Source organism: Suncus etruscus, chromosome 9 (genome assembly GCF_024139225.1).
Source record: "Suncus etruscus isolate mSunEtr1 chromosome 9, mSunEtr1.pri.cur, whole genome shotgun sequence".
In the NCBI taxonomy this organism is placed as follows: Eukaryota; Metazoa; Chordata; class Mammalia; order Eulipotyphla; family Soricidae; genus Suncus; species Suncus etruscus.
In genome coordinates, this window is record NC_064856.1 from 38,987,743 (window position 1) to 39,010,945 (window position 23,203).

General features: G+C 35.5%; 1 protein-coding gene across 6 annotated transcripts in view; it reads left to right on the forward strand.

Annotated features, from left to right (window-relative positions):
* Positions 1–23,203, forward strand: part of SYTL2 (synaptotagmin like 2) — a 122,032-nt gene that overhangs the window by 96,627 nt on the left and 2,202 nt on the right. For 2 of the 6 annotated variants that reach the window (XM_049780013.1, XM_049780014.1), the window contains exons 10-18: positions 1,950–2,003; positions 3,299–3,346; positions 7,132–7,226; positions 10,433–10,552; positions 12,310–12,479; positions 16,320–16,422; positions 19,182–19,352; positions 19,906–19,984; positions 22,991–23,090. In XM_049780013.1, the coding sequence (XP_049635970.1) occupies positions 1,950–2,003; positions 3,299–3,346; positions 7,132–7,226; positions 10,433–10,552; positions 12,310–12,479; positions 16,320–16,422; positions 19,182–19,352; positions 19,906–19,984; positions 22,991–23,090 (940 nt within the window). Of the gene's footprint in view, positions 1–1,637; positions 2,004–3,298; positions 3,347–7,131; positions 7,227–10,432; positions 10,553–12,309; positions 12,480–16,319; positions 16,423–19,181; positions 19,353–19,905; positions 19,985–22,990; positions 23,091–23,203 lie in introns of those variants that run through there. The other 4 variants (XM_049780016.1, XM_049780015.1, XM_049780019.1 and 1 more) reach the window with 4 other exon arrangements.

Below are 23,203 nucleotides of genomic sequence, written 5' to 3' on the forward strand. Positions count from 1 at the left end.
CTAGGATGTTTGGTTCCAAGACGTCCAAGTTTGCTTGAATAGAAGAATCCCAGTTTGAATGTTTGGTCTTAGTACATTGAGTTTCAAAGGACGGTGATAGTTAGCAGTATTAGTGGAAATAATGAGGAGAGATAACATTTATGTAAAACTAAGTGCTAGGACTTGGTCTATATACTTCACTTGTGCAATTGGGAAAAAACAGCCATGAAAGAAACAAAGTTTGAGGACCTAAGCAATAGTACAGGGGGTACGATATTTGCTTTGCATGCTGGTGACCAGGCTTCTATCACTGGCATTCCATATAGTCCCCTAGCACTGTCAGGAGTAATTCCTGAGCTCAGAGCCAGGAGTACCCCTGAGCACTGCTGGTGTGGTCCAAAAACAAACAAACGAAAGTGTTATTCACATTTAAATAGGAAGAAAATGAAATTTGAAAGGAAACTTCTTTTTTGAAGTGCAACTGAACCTTAAAAATACATATATAATTATCAGGTGCATTTTTGACACTAAGAATTAGAAATGGCTATGTTGGATGCTGATAAATCATGCAAGTATTAAGATAAGCCAATAAATGGTTTCAAGTATGTCTTTCATTTTTTCCTTTCTTTCTACTTACATATTTCTTTTTGGTGCTGGAACTTTAAGCACAAAAACTATCCAAGAAATAACATTTTAGGCTACTGTTTCTCACTGGCTATTGCTTTAACTGGTGAAGGATTTCTTGGGTACTCACAGCATAGTGTATATAGAGATTTGTGAGCTAAAATCACAAAGTATAGAGCTCAGTTTTTACTGTTTTTAATCTGAAACATACCCTAGGGATTTTAAATTGACATGAGAAAATTTAGCTAGTGGAATTTAACTACTGCCAAACTGACATGAATAAAAGTTGATCGTTGACATGTTTTGACGATTTTTATGTACCTGCACTTAAAACTAAAAAGTCAAAGTTTTAGAGAATAAAAAATGTAAAGCTATTTCTCTGACAGATTTCTAAAATTCAGAGATTCTTGGGGTTCTGAGGACAGTATTTGTATTGGAATGCAGACCTGACCCTTTCAAAGATCTTGAAATCTCAGGGTGGAAGGAACCTTGAAAGTCAACCATTCCAAGCTCTCCCCAATGTAGGAATTTCCTCTAAAGCCTCCTCAACAGGTGCTTACAACCCCTTCATTTGCCTAAATGATTCTAGAGAAAGCAAATCTCATCCTTTGTTGAACAGCCCTGATTGTTTTTACTGATGTTGGTGATAGGTCCCTAGTCACAAAGAAAAAAAAATTCAATATCCTATTTAAAAATTATCCTGTTTAAAAAACTGCTTGCCTTCAAAGCAGGGGTCTATTTCCATGGTGCAGCTTTAAAGTATTCAGGAATGTGTAGGGTTAAAAAAAAATCACCATCAGCTGACGGGTATTCTTGCACGCTTGCTTTTAAATACCAATATCCACTCTCACACTAGCCTGCCAAGATTCCACTTAGCAGCTGGTCCCCAGTTACATCTTTTCAGTTGACTTCCCAAGCAAGCCTCCCAGAGGCATGCACAAATGATGATGTACTCACAGAAATATTTGTTAATGACCATGGGTTTGGGAAGGTGTTAGTCATGGCTAGGATCTTACTTTTTTGCAGGAGAGAAGCTGTTGTAGCTCTGTGCTTTCTTCTGCTGCCGGCTGATTGCTTGCTCTGCGTTAACCCTCTCACCCTGGGGGAAGTCTGTGTGCAGCAGTGTGCTGATGTAAGCTGCATCGGGACTGAAATGGGAGCTCTTGCTATGGCACTGGCTCAAGTACTAATCTAAAGAGAAAGTATTTGGGGGAAGACATCTTGATTGCACCCCTCACTGCATCTTGACTAATTGCTTTCAACTCCGGGGCTTCAAGGGACAAGCGCATTGTTCTTTCGCGACAAGAGTCAGCAGTGTTAACCGTGTGTCAATTTCTCCTGAACAGATCAAGCCAAAGTAGATAATCTGCCAGAAGAATTAGTACGTAGTGCAGAAGATGGTAAATATCTTTGTGTATTTTTTTTTGCATGTATGTCTGTGCATTAGATTTTAGGGTGGTTTGGGCGGTCACCTGACCCAGGACACAGCTGTTAGATAAATAGAAGAACGTCATTTGCCACTATGTGGTGAATGCTGCTTAAGGTGTTATTAAACAGTTATTGGTGCATTTAATACGAATTGTTCGTTTTCTTAATGTCTCTATGGGTGATCCTGTCATAAGGATCTCATCAGAGACCTTTGGAAGTGAGGGTTTATATAAATAGGAAATTCTGTTTCTGTAGATATGAGCTGATTTTTGCTACTCTGATTTGCAAGAAGTCCTTTGAAGACAGGGCAAGTGGAATGGGTTCCTGGGTTAAGTTATTCCTCCATTTGATTGTCAACCTCAGCATTTAGATAATTTTGAGCATAACTAGTAAAGCTTTAATTGATAGGGGTCCAGATCTGGAGGGAGGAATCCTGCTTCTAATACTGTGTAAATAAATATAGACATATAATTAATTCTGAATATTCAGGATTCAGATGGTGAACCTTGTCTATGAATCACGTATTATTTAGCTTAATTTTAAAACCAGTAGGTTAATAGTGCTTCAGGGAAGGAATAGAAATGAGTCTTTTTATAGCTTATCATTTATGCAAAGGTAAAATTTAAATTTTTTCTAATGATTTATTTTTGTTTTTGACAATAGACCCAATATTATTGTTTTGTACATACAGTGCTGCTTCATAAGTTTATATTTTAATGCTAGAGTATTTTTACTAAATTGCTTTATGGTAATAAAAATGTGCAAATACTGCATCTTCTTATAGAAGATGTAGCAAGAGAACTTCTCAAAGGTCATTGCATGTGTTTATGTAATAGTTTTGTCTCTGGTTTTACAACCACCTTATGAAAGTGGTGGAACAGGGAATGTTATTTTAATTTTATAGGTAGTAAAATGTTAATTGAACTGGGAGACTCATCAAAGATCCTGTAGTTGAATAGTCAGTGAATGAATTGGAATAAAATCTTAAAATTGATACTCCTAATCTAGTGCTCCCTCCATGTTTCTTATCATGGCTTTCTCTTTAAGGAAAAGATACTGAATATTTCCTGTGTTGTATCTTGTGTCTTTAGATGAATAGTAAATCTTCAAAAGACTAATGAAGAGTCATATTGGGGAGTAGATTATATTCAAAGTAAATTGTTTTCAAAGTCGCATTTGTACAAATGACACTGGAGCTTTATTTTCTTGTCTCTTTAATCCTTCTGTTAAAAATGGTATTTATTCTCAATATTGCTCTTCTGAGTAGATCAAAAAGCAGATCAGGAACCAGACACAAATGAATGCATTCCAGGAAGTGAGTAGCAGGATCTTTCTTATAAATGACTAAATATTGACATTCTACATAATATAAAGCATAAAAAACTAATCCCATAATAACACTATTAGTACTAAACTTAAGTTTACAAAACTATCTCATTCTGACAAGGGTTTTATTTTTTTTAAAGTTGTATTGTTGTTAAAAGAGTAGTTTATGTTTTCATGAAGGTATAAATATTCTTAACACATATATGCATATCCAAGTAGTATTTATATTATGCTTTTTATCTATCTCTTATTGATGAGAATTGTACTTCAAATTTTTTTCCTTTGGCTTTTAAGCCACACCCGGCTGTGCTCAAGGCTTATTCCTGGCATTGCACTTAAGAATTAGTCCTCGAGGGGCTCAGGGACCATATGGGATGCTGAGAATCAAACCTGGGCCAGCTGTATACAGGGCAAGTGTTCTACCCACTGCATTATCTCTCCAGCCTCCTAATTGTATTTTTAAAATTTACTCTTTTAGTATTTTAAAATTCAAGTTGGCGCTCCTAATATTATTTGGTTTTTATGTTGCATTATGGTTTTAAGTATTGGATCACCTTTTTTCTTTATATAAGATAACAGATACAAAACTACTTAAAAGTTATTTGGACAAAAGAAAGAACTATTATTTTAAAATTAGTACTAAATAAATAAAGATTTTTATGTTGACCAAGCTCAAAACCAGACTCAAATTTTAAATTCAATATATAAGGCAAATGAACACCTGACTTTTAAGAAAGAAATGCATACTTGTACTGGCTAATGCCAGTCAAGTAATTAGAATTAACTTGTCACCAAGCAAAGATAATGACTATTCCTCTTTTATGTTCACCTTTAGATTTCTGTCTTTAGAGTAGAGGATTAGTACAAGGGCTGAGTACATGCTTTGCTTGCTAGAGGCTCCACTCTATTCCTTGGAGCCACAGAGTAAAAAATATTCTCCCTCACCTGTCACTGGATGTGGCCCCACAACAACAACAAAAGAAAATATTGCTGTACTTGGCTACAACTGTGACTTAAGAACAGATAACACATTATCAATAGGATGTTTGGGGAGTTTAGCAAATGTGTGTCATTGTAGCTTTTTAGTGTCAAATTCATCCTGCTAGGTAGTGAGGAATCAAAATAATGATATACATGCTTACACTGAGGAATCCACGGGATTTTTTAATAGCCATTTCCCAGCAACTTTTGGGGGTGCTAATAGGTTTTAATGAGAAGAGCAGCTAAATGAAGGAGCCATTAGAGAAACAAGTGCTACTGCTGGAAGGCAGTGACCTCGGTGTGAAATCTGACACTTTGATTGCCTTGCGGGGGGCCCTCCTACCATAGCTAAAGATGCTGAGTTTTGGCACATATCCTGACAAATTCTTGAGAACCTCATAGGAAAGAAGATAATCCAGGTTCCAATTCTTTTGGGTGTACTCTCCAACTGCTGCAGAGGAAAGCAGACTTTTTTCTTTTATGGATGTTGGAGAACAAGTTTTCCAGTTGTATTTGAATTTTGGGCATTTTGTTTATATTGTTATGATAAAATTAAGCATTCAACCTCAAGAGTAAAAACAGAATGTTCACAGGCACATAAATACTTATCTGCATTTTCATTTGTCTACCTAACTAAGCTATGGATCAAGGCAAATAGACTAGCTAATCATGTTTAAAATTTGGAGTAACTTAATATTTCTTCTTTTCATCATATTTTCCAAAATGACTCATAATCCCTAAACCAAGATTACTCTTTTGCTCCAGTAAAGAACATATTGTTACCACAAGACAAAAATAAAATACACATTCAAAACATAAATTACTTAAGCCCTTCAAACTGGCTATGTTTATTTTGGGGCTGGAATAATAGCACAGTGGGTAGGGCATTTGCCTTGCACATGGCCAACCTGGGTTTGATCCTCAGCATCCCAAATGGTCACCCCCAGGAGTAATTTCTGAGCACAGAGCCAGGAGTAGTGCCTGATTGCTGCTAGGTGTGGCCCAAAAAACATACACACACACACACACACACACACACACACACAACTGGCTGTGTTTGAGTAGTATGTATATACTTTGAGAAATAATAGAAAGAAGATAACTAGTGGTAGAGTAAAATGCCTTACATGTATAAAGTACTGAATTGACATCTGGCATCTCTCTCTGTCTCTGTCTCTTTCTGTCTCTCTATCTCTGTCTCTCTCTGTTTCTCCTACATACATACTATATATTCACAATCCAGGAAATAGTATTATAGTGATAGTGATTTTTGAGTTATTTGGGCTATAATATACCAACATGGTACCTAATCTTACACTATTGCCAGTATAATATACTCAAATATATATACACTATATATATGCAGTACAATATACTCACATGCACATACTCATTGCACATGTTATCAGTGGTATTTTGGATGTACACTAAGCCATATTGTAGCTGTATATGATACACACTGGGCAATACTCTATGTTATTACCAGTATAATCTATGCAAACACACACATTGTCATTTAATGGACTAGTTAAAGTAGGTCTTGTGAGATATCATTTATTAATGGCAATATTAATATATATTTGATATTTTGTATTTGGCTACCTATGCTAGGTGAAAATCATGTGAGTAAGAAAATCCTTAATGTATATAGTTAAATTTATAGTTTTCCTTCATTATATATCTATTAAAGATAAATTTAATGCTCAGGATTTTATTTGAACATTTTAACTGATAGCAGAATTATAATTGTATGGTTTTTATAAAATTGTATATTTTAGTATAATTTTTATCTATTTCCCTCAATATTTCTGTCAGTTTTTAAACTAAGATAATATATTTGAGACACATTCAAAGAAAATTTAGAGATTCTCTATCACAATACAGATATAAGTTCTATTGTCATGTGTTATTTTAAATACCTTGAAAAATATTAACTAATTCATCAAAACGTTCTGACTCATTGGAGTTTTCTAACTTGACTTATACTTATTAGGAGAGAATTTGCTTTATTTTGACTACCATATACGTACTTAGGATATCAGGAAGAAACTATATGCTACATTTTCTTTTTCTTTTTTTATGCTACATTTTCTTAAGATCTCACAATATTCTAACTTGAAGTAACAGGATACTTAAAGTACTCAGCTTAAGAACTGAGTACTTGCAAGACTTGTATGCAGTACCATAAACACAAAATATTTAGCCCGACTTGAGTTATTTATATTTAGTATAAGTATTTCTCTATTAATAGTTATTTAACTTTACAGGGACATAAATGACTTCCGCTCAAGAAAAAATTTCAAAGTATAACCTTTAATTAACCTCAGTAAGATACTATCAGAGAAACTCCACTGTCAACTAACTACACTGTCTCTTTAGACACTCAATGTCAGAATACTTATATTAAGTTGTGTGTAAAGAGCCCTGCTGTCTAATGAAATAGTTTTTTATTTTCAACCTGAAGCATGTTTAAAATGCACTCCAAGGAGATGAATTGATAAATTAAAGAGTTTTAATTTAAAAACTTTTATGTGGCTAAATAAGTTGAAACTAGTTCACCAGCAATTTGCTTTTAATAACTCAATAATGTTCAAGTTATTTTGTTTTCTCTTTGGTTCAACTCCTTGCTATTTCTTTCCATATAAAAACTGCATGTTGCTTACTTTATGAATTTGTGCATGGTGCTGTGCCTTTTTTTAAATGTCTCTACATAAACAAAAGAAAACTATATATACAATTTTCATCTAATACCTGCCAATTGCAAAGATAATTTTGAATGGAAATGCTGTTTAGTTTCCACAGTGCCTTCTCAACCTGGTAATCAGTTTTCCCATCCTGACAAACTCAAAAGGATGAGCAAGTCTGTTCCAGAATTCCTCCAAGATGAGGCAAGTTTGTTTTTGAACTTTCAAAAAAATGGGGTTAAATCGATAGATTTGTATGTCAGTGTTGATGTATTTGTATTCTACTGTGGCAGAAACCAAAAGGTCAGCTGGATTTACCTGTCTTTCATATCAATAGAGATAGTGTTGTTGAGGCAAGATACATGTCATTTGTAGTTACACTTTTTAGTCAATTAAGTTAAATCTTCCTTTTTTTTTTTAAATTAAAGTGGGTACAAAACAAACCCAGGCAAAAATATTGGTATGAACACTAGTTTAAAGCTCTTTTGTAGAAATGTAGTCTAAGCAAAATGACTGTCTTGAAAATATTAAAATGAAGTAATATTGGCTATTATAATATACTTGTAAAAAATCTACTAGCTATAGTTTTTTTTATATCTGTTACCCTCATTTTATCTTCCATATCCCTAATAATGGATATCCTCATCACCCACAAATACTATTCATGAAGAAATTAAGTGATAAACTAAGTGATAAAATAACTTCATTCATATAGAATGAAGAAAGAAACTAAGTCAAAATTGGTACTCAGATCTCACTACTGTACTATTGATCACTCTAGCTACTGGCTTAAAAAGAACTTGACTGTTAGCTATTCATTATTCATTATGTATCTGTCACTAAATATTCACTTCTTATATTTAGTTCTTACTAAACATTGTAGGCACAACTTCCATTTTATAAAAATAAATTAACTGGGGCCGGAACAATAGCACAGCAGGTAAGGCATCTACCTTGCACATGACTGACCCAGGTTCCATCCTTTGCGACCCATATGGTCCCCTGAGACTGCCAGGAGTGATTTTTGAACATAGAGCCAGGAGTAACCCCTGAGCAGAGCTGTGTGTGGCCCACCCCCAACTAATAATAATTTAAAAAATTAACTTTCTACAAGTCCAACAACAATTAAAAATAAATCAGGGATTTTGATTTGTTTAGTAATCCATGATTTTGCAGTCAGATAATTGGGATTCTGAGTGTGGAAGGCAGTCAATCTAAGTCCTGGAAATGTGTGTGAATATGTTTGTTTTTATTGGGGCCACACCTGGTGGCGCTCAGGGGTTACTCCTGGCGTCTGTGCTCAGAAATCGCTCCTGGCAGGCTCAGGGGACCGTATGGGACGCCAGCAATCGAACCACAGTCAGTCCTGTGTGGGTTGCATTCAAGGCAAATGCCCTACCACTGTGCTGTCTCTTCGACCCTGTATATGATTATGAACAAGCTACTCAAACATTTTCTTGGTGAATGGCATACCAGAAAGGTGCCATACTACACACAAATCATGTTACTTTCCATGCTTTTCTATCCATTTTGGATCATAGATTAACTGTATGTGCAGGTATTTCATTCTGAAGAAGCCATACTACAGTTTCCCTCCGAAATAATCACTCAATCTTTGTAACTAACTCTTTAGTTGTAAATTGATGGCAGTCCCTCATTGAGTTTCCGTTGTTTTATATCTTCATAAATATTTTGTTTTAACCAAATGAATGAACTACCTAATAGTTTAAGGAACAAATGGTACCAGTTCCTAGTTTTTATTTTTCTCCTCTTTCTCATATTTGACCTTTTTTTTTATAGCTGACACTATCCAAATCGATTGAACTTGTGCACTAGAAATACTAGATTCATCATATAATTTTACCAGCCAATATATAGGAGGTAGAACTTAATATTAAAGGAAGTAGGTATGAACTGAGACCTTGTTCCTATCTGCACTTAACATCGGCATTGAGTGCCTACTATATAAAAATGGCTCTTTCAGGGCTGGAGTGATAGCATAGTGGTAGGGCATTTGCCTTGTAGGCGGCCAACCCCGGACAGACCCAGGTTCAATTTCCGGCATCCCATATGGTCCTTCAAGCATGCCAGAAGCGATTTCTGAGTGCAGAGCCAGGAGCAACCCTTGAATGCAGCCGGGTATCACCCAAAATCTCTCTCCCCACCAAAACAAACAAACAAACAAACAAACAAACAAAAAACACCAAAGCAAAACAAAAATTGGTCTCCAGGTTAACAAGACAAGGTCCATACTTCCAATAATTTACAAATGGTCCAATATGCTAGGTAGGATATAGAATGTGCTAAAATATGGGATGCTAAATATATCAAAGGAAGAGTGACAACAAATATTAAAAGGTATGGATAATTCTTTTAATATCAAGAGGAATAATTCTTATTTAAGTCATAAATTTTGTTTTCATTTAACTCTTAACATGTGTTAGAATTGGCATTTTTTATGTTCATATTGCATGGCCCTGGAATGTGTTGGCATGAACTAACTACTACTTTGTAAATATGTTTGTTTTCCTAACCACAGAGCCACTGAACTGCTCTATCAGCTCTGTAACCTTCAAGGGAACACATTCAGAATAAAGAATTTCTTAAGATCATTGCTGTCCTTTTCACCTCATCCCCAATTTACTCATTTAACAAAAAGGTTAAAATCTAATTTTTAGATTAGATTAGGATAGAATTTGTAAATGTATTTAGCCTTGGTTAACAAAAGATAAGCAATTAGCATGATGAAGATAAGTAGAAGTTATGCAAAGTGTCTAACTAAAAGGTTGGATTTTTAGGATAGTTAAACCTGCGCTAAGAATGAGAGGAATTGGGTTAGTGAGGTGATTGATTATTCAAAGCACTGAAGTATATGCTTTACCTGTGGTTGCTTGGATTTGATCCCTGGCACTGAAGAGCCCTCTGAGCATCGCTGGATATAAGCCCCTAGCACCCCAAAAACTATTAGGAAGAATTCAGTATTATTTATTCAGTAAATATTGGGTCTTTATTTTCTGTAGGTTAGTTAAATTTCTCATTAATATTTTAGTATATCAGTAAAATTCTTTAAACAAAATAAGTGTATATCAAGAGTGACAAAAAGCTCACAGAAGTGCTGCCTCCTGAAGCCCCTGAGGGCTCAGTTTGCAGATGGAAAAATTCATTCTGTTATTTCAGTAAATAAATCTTGCCCTGCCTAGGTGAAGTCTGAAACAGTCTCCGCCACCACCCCCACCCCCAACCTCTCCCACATCCTGAATCTAATTCCTTAGCTAGGAGCACAAGTGTCTTCTGTATTCTCTGACCTTGGGAAATCAGTGAGTTATCAAGAGAGTCTCTTTGCCTCAAAAGATTCTAATCTTGACTCGTTCCACATTTAAAATTTGTCTATATTATATGATGTTTTGTAGAGTGATGGCAGAGAAACAGATACAGCATCAGAAAGCAGTTACCAGCTCAGCAGATACAAGAAGAGCCCTGGCTCTTTAACCAATCTTAGCAGCTCCTCTGGCATGACGTCCTTGTCTTCTGTATGTAAACAAAATCTTCTGTTAATCGCTGCTTCAATCAACCTTGCCCCGACATCTTTCTGCTTTACTTTTTAAATTACTTGAGGACCAAGTTTTTCTCTAACCACCATCACTTTCTTCTCCTCTACCTCCTTACCTCCCTCTCCTCCTCCTCCTCCTCTCTTCTTCTTGTACTCCTCTCTTCTTCCTCTTCTCTCCTTTCTTCTCTTCCTCCTCATTCTCTTCCCCTACTCTTCTTTTTCTTCCTCTTTTTCCTCTCTCCTCACTTCTCCTCTTGCTCATCCTCTCTCCTCCTCCTCCTCTGTTCTTCCTTCTTTCTTCTTTGTCTTCTTCCTCTTCTCTCTACTTCTTCTTCTCTTCTTCCTCCTCTTTGTCTTTGTTTTCTTCCTCCTCTTCTTTGTATTCTTCCTCCTCTTCTTCCTCCTCTTCTTCTTTGTCTTCTTCCTCCTCTTCTTCTTTGTCTTCTTCCTCTTCTCCTCACTTCTTCTTCTCTTCTCCTTCCTCTCCTCTTCTCTTCCTCTAATTCCTCTTCTTCCTCCTCTTCTTTGAATTTATATATTTATTGTAAATAAATGCTGTACCTAAAATACACACATATTTTCTATTTAACAAATAGGGTCGCTATGATAAAAATCAGCTTAGATCAGATATGCTTAAATATGTTGTTTGCAGGTACAGAACTTCACCTTGTAGCAAATCTGATGAATAAAGATATTAATGAATTTAGGTGATTCTTTGCCAAAGAAGGATTCAGAATAGGTTTAAAAAAAACCTCCCTTGGGGCTGGAGCAGTGGTGCAAGTGGTAAGGCATTTGCCTTACACATGGCTAACCTAGGATGGACCGTGGTTCCATTCCCTGGTGCCCCATAAGGTCCCCCAAGCCAGGAGCAATTTCTGAGTGCATAGCCAAGAGTAACCCCTAGGCCTCACCAAATGTGGCCCCCAAACAAACAAACAAATTCCCTTAATGTGGTTGCTCAGATTGAGTTAGATAATTTGGTTTTATGAGAAATTCTCTGATAAAATGAGATAGTTGTGTGGTCATGTCGTATTTGTAGAACATGTATGTAAATATATTTACATAACTCATCCAGAAGCTTCTTCAATGAATGTACCCATACCTCTCACTAGGGGTACTAAACAAAGAGTACAGCTGTGCTTAATTCCTTAAAAGCTTTGCATTTCTCAAACTTTGTGTTTTAGAATCTATTTAAATAGAATTACTATTGTTAATAATCTAATCAATGCCCTTGATAAACCTCTATATTCTTCACTAATCATCTATTCTCTACCCTTCTTGACCTCTAAAAGCTTATGACTCAGTAAGCATTTTCCTAGATTCAGTGGGTGGGTAACATAGTCAAATGCCTTTCTAATGTCTTAGAAACTTGATTGACACATGTCACTGATTTGTGTCCCTCAGGGTTGCATCCTTTTACTTTACCACTTTAAAAATGAGTCTGCCTACAAATTGAATGTTGATGGCCCCCTACCATAAAATCACATTGCTTTGAAACAAGCCTGCATCTTTGCATTTCACTCTATATTTTATATTATATCAGTAGTTTCAGAGACATTTTAAGACACTGAATCTTGTCATATTAGCTCACATGAGGTCATGTTACTATGTCTTTATGACATATTGAATTAACTACCTTTATGTGCAAACCAGAAAAATAGTGGCAAACAAGAATTATATTCCTAACCCTTGTGTTCCATGGCAGAAAGACAAATACTATGCTTCCAATATTTTCAGGTGAGTGGCAGTGTGATGAGTGTTTACAGCGGTGACTTTGGCAATCTGGAAGTTAAAGGAAATATTCAATTTGCAATTGACTACATGGACTCTCTGCAGGAATTGCATGTTTTTGTGGCCCAGTGCAAAGACTTAGCAGCAGCAGACATTAAAAAGCAGCGTTCAGACCCGTAAGTACATTTTGTTGACACTTCTCTGCATTATTTTCAAACTTTATTTTTGGCTTTTGGGCCATATCCATTGATGTTCAAGACTTACTTTTGGTTCTCTGCTCAGTGATCACTCTTGGTGGTGTTCTGGAGGATTAAACTTTTCTTCTTTTATAAATTGGAAAGCAAAGAAAATCAAAGAGAGGCATATATGTGCTGTGTTAAAAGTTTTTTTTTTTCAAACTTTGTATGGTTTTTATAAGTGCATGTATGAAACCTATTAAATTATTTAAAATATTTGACAATGGGGCCCGGAGAGATAGCACAGCTGCATTTGTCTTGCAAGCAGCTGATTGAATCCCGGTGTCCCATATGGTCCCCCGTGCCTGCCAGGAGCTATTTCTGAGCAGACAGCCAGGAGTAACCCCTGAGCACTGCCGGGTGTGGCCCAAAAACCAAAAAAACAAAACAAACAAAAACTAATATTTGACAATGGTTTATATTTATGCACACAAGAAGCTTACATACTTTCAAATAAAATAATTTAATTAAAAAATCAACATGTCACAGAAGCAAAGATATTTCAAGTTGAAAAGATGTTGAAATCATCTTTTCAAGTATTATTAATTTTTATAAATAAGGAAACAATGACCAACAAAGATAAGCTGCCTACTTATATAAATTCAGGTAACAGCAAAATAAGGACTTGAACTCCTCTCTTTTTTCATGGTAGTCTCAGATTTTCTCTATTTGGATATTGAGGGACATATTTCATAATGTTCAGTAAAAATAGTTCAGACTCTAGAATGAAGTAGTTTTTATATTTAAATATATTCTACAAAAGGACTTTGAAGTAAAATAACAGTTCAACTTTTAGATCACAGTTTTAATTGCACTTAATTTTATTTGCAAAGGTTGAATGGTACCCCTAACCCCAAATTCACATACGTAAGTCTGATTCTTAATTATTTACTAGCCAATATTTTTGCTTTTGTTACAAAAACAACTAGGGTCAGTACCTTTCATATTTTACATGGAATATGACTTAGGTGTTTACTAATTTTTTCCCCAGAAGATTGCAGGAAAAGTTTTTGGTTGTTTGGCTGGTATTTAGGCCACTCTGGTAGTGCTCTGGCTATTCCATTATCCCTGTTGAGAGTCACTCCTAAAATGCTGGGGAAGACTGAGTGGCTAGGGCTCAAACACAGTACTCTTGTATGCAATGCATGCACTCTAGCCCTTTGAGCTATTATTCAAACATAAATAATAAAAACCTTTTAGTATAAAAACACAAAAAACATTGTTCTGTACATCATGGCATTTTATTCTCAAAATTTTATTTTAGTCACTGTGATTTACTACATTGTCATGGTAGTGTTTTATGCATAAGTGCTCCAGTACCACACCCTCCAACTAAGTGAATGCTTCCCTTCATCATTGTCCAGTTCCTCCACACCATCCCTTCACATGATAGATTCCTTTGGAAGACCAGTTCTCAGATTCTGTTGCCTTTGGGAATTTTTATTTTTTACTATGTCTATTTATATCACTCACAGGAAGGAGGTCACTCTATGTCTGTTCCTCCCCTCTGACTTACCTCATACAGCATGATACTCTCCAGATCTATCCACATAAGCGTAAATTACATGATTTTTCCTTTTCTTATAGCTGAGCAATATTCCACTATTTTATTCTACTATAATTTCTTCTTCTTCTTCTTCTTCTTCTTCTTCTTCTTCTTCTTCTTCTTCTTCTTCTTCTTCTTCTTCTTCTTCTTCTTCTTCTTCTTCTTCTTCTTCTTCTTCTTCTTCTCCTCCTCCTCCTCCTCCTCCTCCTCCTCCTCCTCCTTCTTCTTCTTCCTCCTCTTCTTCCTTCTTTCTTCTTTCTTCTTCTTCTTCCACACCCGGTGGCACTCAGGGGTTACTCCTGGCTCTGTGCTCAGAAATCACTCCTGGAAAGCACAGGGGCACCATATGGGATGCCAGGATTCGAACGACCGTAGGTCCTGGGTTGTTTGCTTGCAAGACAAACGCCCTACAGCTGTGCTATCTCTCCGGCCCCCATAATTTCTTTTTTGATATAATTACTGTACTTAAGCACCATGTTTACAAATTGCTCATTATTGAATTTCAGTCATAAAATGTGTAACACCCTTCACCAGTGCATATTTTCTGCTACCACTGTTCCAAGTTTCCCTCCCACCCACCGTCTGGGGCAGCCATTTTCTCTCTTTCTCTCTCTCTCTCTCTCTCTCTCTCTCTCTCTCTCTCTCTCTCTCTCTCTCTCTCTCTCTCTCTCTCTATCTATCTATCTATCCCTCCCTCCCTTCTCTCCCGCCCTTTTTTGACACTATGACTTGCACTATTGTTAATAAAGGGGTACCATGGATAATACTTTATCTGCTTTCAGTGGCCCAGTTCTTGTCCTGAGTGATCAGTTCCAACTATCATTTTTATAGTGGACTCTTCTCTACCCTAACTGTATTCACTGCTCTTTGTAGAAGTTCCCAACCATAGACTAGTCTTCATGGCCCTATGGATATTATCCTATATTTAAATTTTCTTATAATCATCAAATGAATGAGATTATTCTATCTATTATTTTTCTTCTGACTCATTTCACTCAGCATAAAATTCTTCATACATGTATAAGCAAATGGCTTCATTTACTTAGCAGCTGCATAGTGTTCCATTGTGTAGATGTGCCACTGTTTCTTTTTATTTATTTATTTATTTATTTATTTATTTATTTATTTATTTATTTATTTATTTATGGTATTTTGGGGTCATACCTAGTGGCGTTGAGGGGTTACTCCTGGCTTTACACTCAGGAATCGCTCCTGGCAGACACTGGGGACCATATAGGATGCCTGGATTTGAACTACCTTACGTCCTGAATTGGCTGTGTACAAGGCAAATGCCGTACCACTGTGCTATCTCTCTGGCCCCACACCACTATTTCTTTAGCCACTTATCTGTTCTCAGGCACTTGGGTTATATTCAGATTCTGGCTATTGTAAGTAGTGCTGTGATGAACATAGGAATGCAGGGACTTTTCTGCTTGGTGATTTTGGGTTCCTAGGGTATATCCCTAAGAGTGCTAGGGCTAGATGATATGGAAGCTCAATTTCTAGCTTTTTGAGGAATGACCATATTGTTTTCCAAAAAAGCTGGACTAGTTGGCATTCCCTTTCTCCCTGTATCTGTAACAGATGTTTGTTCTTTTCTTTTTCTTTAGTACTGTTTGTTCTTGTTCTTTGTGATGTGTGCCAGTCTTTATGGCATGAAATGATATCTCATTGTTCTTTTGATTAGCATCTCTTGATTAGTGATATGTAATATTTTTATATCCTTTTGGCTATCTGTATTTCTTCTTTGAGGAAATGTCTGTTCATTTCTTCTTGCCATTTTTTTTATAGGGTCAGATATTTTCTTCTTACTAGGTTCTATCAGTGCCTTGTATATCTTAGATATGTGATGGGTACTGGTTGAATAGTTTTTCCCTTTCCATGGGGACCATAGTTTCTTTACCAACTCATCTGATCTTGATATTTGGACTGTTTCCAAATTTTTCCTATTCTGAATAGTGATACAATGAACATAAGAATATAGATATATGCTCAAGATAGAAGTGGAATAATTCATATTGGCTTACATATCTTTCACAGTAGTATTTTAGGTACATATTAACATTGAATCAAGAGAATATCCATCACCAAATTTGTCCTCCCCCATCCCCGTTTCTTTCTGCAGCCCATATCCCCCACCATCACCCCCCCAGGCTGCTAGTTCCAATACATTTTTATACTTAAAAGAAGTACTACTTTTATTTTCTCTAATCTTATCTCTCATTTCTTTTTAGATATGTAAAGACCTATTTATTACCAGACAAAGGTAAAATGGGCAAGAAGAAAACACTTGTAGTGAAGAAAACATTGAATCCTGTGTATAACGAAATCTTGCGGGTATCTATGAACTTTTTCTCTAAAATATTCCTCCATATTAACATATTATTTATATAAACTATCTTCCTGGGTGACAGATGAAGTCACCAAGAAAGAAAGCAAGAAAGAAAGGGAAGGAAGGAAAGGAAGGGAAGAAAGAAAGAGAGAGAAAGAAAGAAAGAAAGAAAGAAAGAAAGAAAGAAAGAAAGAAAGAAAGAAAGAAAGAAAGAAAGAAAGAAAGAAAGAAAGAAAGGAAGGAAGGAAGGAAGGAAGGAAGGAAGGAAGGAAGGAAGGAAGGAAGGAAGAGAAAGAAAGAAGAAAGAGAAGAGAGAAAGAAAGAGAAAAAGAAAAAAGAGAAAGAAAAAGAAAAAGAAAGAAAAAAGAGAAAGAAAGCAAGCAAGGAAGAAAGAAAAAGAAAGAAAGAAAGAAAGAAAGAAAGAGAAAGAAAGAAAGAAAAAGAAAAAGGAAGGAAGGAAAGAGAAAGAGAGAAAGAAAAGAGAAAGAAGAAAAAGAAAGAGAAAGAAAGAAAGAAAGAAAGAAAGAAAGAAAGAAAGAAAGAAAGAAAGAAAAGAAAGAAAGAAAGAAAGAAAGAAAAAAAGAAAGAAAAAAAGAAAAAGAAAGGAAGGAAGGAAGGAAGGAAGGGAGAATGTAATTTCTCTCACAGGATTTCTATAACTTCTATGGTCTATATGGTCTAGTCAATCTGTAACACACACCTGAACTCCAGTTCATCTTTCCTTTCCATAGTTATAGTTTTTGTTTCGGGATCAGAGAGATAGTACAGTGGGCAAGGCTCTTGGCTTGCACCCAGTATTCTGGTTGCAATCTGTGGCCTATTTAGGTCACCCAAGTCTATGATCATAGGCCCAAAGAAATATAACTAAAATAAAGATAGTTTTTGTCCCTATCATTTGTATTATGTTCCTTCATAATGGATCATTTCCCCCACATTAACTCCTACAGCCCCACCCAATACCTTCTACAATTTAAAATATTACTTCTATGAGATACTCTCCTTAATCCTTGTTGTCTGCTACCTCTGTCACTTTGTTTTATAAAGGGCTATACTGATACCAACCACTTAATTGCTAATTATCTGCTTTCCAACAAGATTTTAAGTTCCATTAGGGCAGGAACCAAACTGTGCTATTTATAAACAACATAGTATACCTGTGAGCAAATGACCTAAGCTGTCTACACTGATTTGCAATCCCAGTATTTATTTGGCTACTTTAGTAATTATAAATACTGAGTTAATTTGTGCAACATGATGATTAGCACACATTAGCTACTTTGGAAACATTATTTATCAATACAGTAATCAGAAGTAGGAACTCAAAATGGCTATTGGAAAGTTAGATGAACAAATTAATGTAAAATCTATCTGGCTCAGTTTCCCTCAAACCATATCACATTGCTTTAGTCATGAGTAAAATCATTTCAAACTAAAAATACAAGAAGTATTATTAATTTTGTTTTTTGAGGAAATAAGCAAAAGTTAAATTAATTTCTTTTATCTATCAGTGAATTTTCTATACCAAGTTTTTAATTATAGCTTGACTATGAAATATCTCCCAAAATTTAGCTATTTCTAAGGTGCTTCAATTTCCCCTATATTTCCCCTATACTTGGGGGAAAGTCAACTAATTTTAGTGGTAAAGTCAGAATAAGGCACATTTCCTATAACTGGACATCCAAGTAACATATCAGAAAACCAAATAGAGATTATTTTTCGATTAGAAGTACTAGTACCACTTCTAGATTATATATAATCAAGGAATAACTACATTTTAGATGAAACACAGTTTAGATGCCAACCTTTTACACTTGACAATATAATGTTGGGGAAAATGAGTGTATCTTTTAAAAATGCCTTATGCTTGCAGGATATTCGTAGAAGGAAACATGGTGTGTCTGTGAGGGCAGGTGATATATGGTAACTGGATTTTCTGCTGAATCTTAATGTGAATATAAAACTTCTATAAAAGTCAGTCTTTTGGGGCCGGAGAGATAGCACAACGGCATTTGCCTTGCAAGCAGCCGATCCAGAACCAAAGGTGGTTGGTTCGCATCCTGGTGTCCCATATGGTCCCCCGTGCCTGCCAGGAGCTATTTCTGAGCAGACAGCCAGGAGTAACCCCTGAGCACCACCGGGTGTGGCCCAACCCCCCCCCCCCAAAAAAAAATCAGTCTTTTTTTTTTCTTGGTTTTTGGGTCACACCCGGAAGTGCTCAGGGGTCACTCCTGGCTCTAAGCTCAGAAATCGCTCCTAGCAGGCTGGGGACCATATGGGATGCTGGGATTCGAACCACCCACCTTTTGCATGCAAGGCAAATGCCTTACCTCCAAGTTATCTCTCGGCCCCCAGTCATTTTTACTTTAAAGTACTGTATTCTTTGGTGGAAAGGCATTAGTTAAACTAATTTATATTTTGGTTGAATTTAACTGAGTTAGGTAGAACTAAAAACATCCAGTTTTGTTTTTTTTTTAATGTAGGATTGGCTCTTGTTTTTAAAGCGTAATTTCCAGCTCTGATATTTAAACTTTTGTTTGCTTTTCTAGAGAATGTAAAAAAAAAACCTCATTTTTGTGAAAGATGGAATTTAGCTTTTTGAAACAAGAAACTTTGACTAAAATGACTTTGTAGTATTTTTGAGACTTAAAAACCGATTAGATATGAAAATCTAATCAACACAGATGACTTTCTCCTCATTTCTGTCATAAATTTGGCATAAGCAATGTTAGTCACCACTTTAATTACATATCTCTTTGAATTGCAGTACAAAGTTGAAAAAAAAATCTTAAAGACACAGAAGCTGAACCTGTCTGTTTGGCATAGAGATACGTTTAAGCGCAACAGTTTTCTAGGAGAAGTGGAACTTGACTTGGAAAATTGGGATTGGGATAACAAAGAGAATAAACAATTGAAATGGTATCCTCTGAAGCGAAAAGTAAGTTCATAGTTTTGATTTGACTGATTTGGGGCCTGGGGTATAGTAGGAAGTTCTTAAATTGTATTTTAATTCAGAATGCTTATCCACAGTTTGGATTTTTTTTTACCTTTCCATTTTTGTCCCAGATTTCTTATATGTATTTTTTTTCTATTCATTCTGCCTTTCAGTTCTCTTCTATGAAGAGGAAATAGTTTTCTTCTTAGCTAGATTTTCTAACCATCTAAACCTTGTTTCCATAGTGTGATATTTTTTATAACCACCTCATACTCATCTACAGATTCTCAATTTTCATACTTTTTCAGAATTTAATTTTTTATTTTTACATCCTCCCCTTCTCCAAATATTTTCATCTTAATATTATTATTATGAATATATTAAAGTTATTTAAAGTGTTTCTCTGTAAAGAGTCTAGCTGTAACAGCAAGGGGAGTTTTAATCCAGGGTTCTCATATATGTATGAGAAATTGAGCAGATATTGTTTGTAGCTGAGTGCCTGAATTGTAAAAATGATCTGATCTGTTTTACTCCTGTCAATGTGCCTTTATTTCAGACTGCACCAATTGCTCTTGAAGCAGAAAACAGAGGTGAAATGAAGTTAGCTCTTCAGTATGTCCCAGAGCCAATTCTTGGTAAATATTTTCTATCTATATCTGGGTCCTTACTTTAATCTCCTCTCTCTAAGGATATCTTTTTAGATTCTGTGATATTTCCAAAGGTGATGAAGTACTTAAACATTTTTACTTAGTAATTAGATAGACCAAATGAGTTCATTCACAGCTCTAAATTAGGAAATTATCCTTCAGGGACTGGAGCTGTATAGAGGTTAGGGCACTTACCTTACACATGGCTTACCCAAGTTCAATTCTTAGCATCAAATATGATCCCCTGAGCCCTACCAGACACACACACACACACACACACACACACACACACACACACACACACACACACACCTTTTTGTGTGGTTAAAACATATAAGCTTTATCTTCTTGACCATTTTTTAGTGTATTAGTTCAAATTGTTGTGAAAGAAAAACTTTTGAATTTTTAATCCAGTAAAAAAGAAACGCTTTATCCTTTAAACGTTACTTCCACCACTTTAACCAACCCCTGGTAACTTCATTTTACTTTGTTTCTATAAGAGAACTTTCTGCCCAGTTTAGAGACCTTGTCTTAACTTTCACCTCAAAAAAAAAAATCTGTATCTGCCCTGTAGTGTCCTTTCCTATATTCAAAATTTAGCTCTATCATTATGTTGTAATAACAGTGAAATCAGAATGTTCCAGGAATTCAGGTGGGAACTGGAAGAATTCAACCATTAATGCTCACTGGTCCTTGACTCTCATAGTCTCATTAGGAGAAGAAAGACTTTTTACCTCAAAATTACTAATTCCATCCTTAACTTTACAACTCTGATACATAGCTAAATTAAGAAGCAAGAAACAGGAAATTATTGCCAGTCCCCCTAGCCGTCTCATTCCCAAACAAATTTCTCTTAGTCATTCTTCTTAAGGTTTTCTATGGCAGCTATGATTGAGATTAGGATATGTAAAAATAAAATGTGTTCCATAACCAAGCAGTGAAGCTAATGGATAGAGTGTAATAACTAACTTAAAGAAAACAGTCTTGTTTTCTTTAAAACCAACACTCTTGTGTTTGTATTTTTTTTTTGTAGGTGTAGGTAGATGGACACACCCTGAAATAATTAAGGGCTCTTTTTGGCTCTGTCCTTATGGGACCACATATGTCAGGAACCAAACTCAGGACTCTCACGTGCAAAGCATGGACTCAACCTGTTGAGCTCTGGCCCATAAAGAAAGGCACTCCAATTCAGTTTGTTGTTGTTGTTGTTTTGAAAAAAAAATCAAGTGTATCTTTAGGGTAAATAGCTTTTAAATCATCCTTTTGCTTCTAGATCTTTCTAAAATTTTAGTATACAATTTGAATTCATATTTTTTGTTAATATGCATTTAAATTCTATCCAATTCTCATTTTCCCCACTGTATGATGTAGATATGACTAGAGAGACTGATTTTTTTTTTTTTTTTGGTTTTTGGGTCACACCCGGCGGTGCTCAGGGGTTACTCCTGGCTATCTGCTCAGAAATAGCTCCTGGCAGGCACGGGGGACCATATGGGACACCGGGATTCGAACCAACCACCTTAGGTCCTGGATCTGCTGCTTGCAAGGCAAACACTGCTGTGCTATCTCTCCAGGCCTGAGAGACTGATTTGTTGTGATGTCTCTTAGTTGCCTGCATTTTTCATAAAATTTCTCTTCTTTGTAAGAGCTCTCTCTTCTCAACCTACTCAAGTCATAGATGAAGCTCTGTCTTCTCTCTAAAGCTTTCCTGAAACTATATTTACTTATATTGATCATATAATATTATAGAAATAACTTGGTGATTCATTCTATGATTCTACATTTCATATAATATGTTGTATATATGCATGTTCTATATTTTTCTAGTTTTTATTTGAATGATTTTCTATAGCTAAATATTTTTTCAAGAACATGGATTTCCTTATATATTCAATGACTTTCCTAGAATAGGGACTGAGCACATAATAGTCATTAACCTGATTGGTTAACTGAATTAACCCATTCAGTTAAACATGGTAGTGTTTTTCTGTCCATGTGTTCCCAGCATAGACAATAACTTCAAACTAAAGTAACTTGTTATACTACTAATAGCTATCTGTATATATATATATATATATATATATATATATATATATATATATATATAAAATATATATATATATATATGATGAATTCTTATGCTGAGTCACATCCCATAAGTGACTACCATATTTTCCGGCATATAAGACGACTTTTGAAACAAAAAATAAAAAGTCAACCGAAAATCGGGGGTCATCTTATACGCTGAGTATATCCCGAAAAGTGTTTCAATATGCCACTAAACGAAAATTGTCTGAATATTGCCACAAAACAAATTTTCCAACTCGATCCTGCACCAATCACTGCCAGGCTGCTTGGACCACCTCTCTAACTCAGCCAATCCAAGCAGGCTTTTCATGCATGCAAATTATACAGTGTTCTGTACCCGAATCTACACTGTAAAAAGCCTGCTCAGATTGGCCAGAGTCAAAGAGGACGTCTATTACAGTATAACCTTTGGAAGATACAGTTGCAGCACAGGAACATTCTGTCTTATACAGCAAATATAGGCCTAAACCTATGTTTTAACTGTAAAACACAGAAAATACGGTATATCTTAGTTAACATTTATTTTGATTAATTTATATTCAGTTATTTTAAACACCTCCTTTCATCCCCTTTGGTATTACTTGAAAATATACATTTTATTAAGATGCTTTTAAAATAATTATACATGGATGATTCACAAAACTGTTTTTATATTTTATCTTGTCTAACCAGATAAAATTCAATGAGCATGAAGTAATATTCTGTACTTAGAGTCAATATAAATTATTTCATAGCCAGATTATGACATACATAGTTAAGAATATATAGATTTAACCAGTTATGTTCAAATCATTGCATTTCTCTGTTGCATTTCTCCAAGTGATTTTCAGGTGGACATTTTGAATGTTGTGTTGCAAAATGAAAAATATTAGTGAATTTTAATTTTCTCTCTTTTCTATGTCATAGATAAGAAGCTTTCTACCACTGGAGAAGTGCACATCTGGGTGAAGGAGTGCATTGATCTACCACAACTAAGGGGCAGCCATCTAAATTCCTTTGTAAAATGGTAACAGTATTAACAAACCTGTCTTACTCATCTAACAATAGGCCTTTACTGATGGTTTTGTTTTTCTATATCCTGTGATGCTGAAACTCAATATTCATAGTCTATCTTTTGTT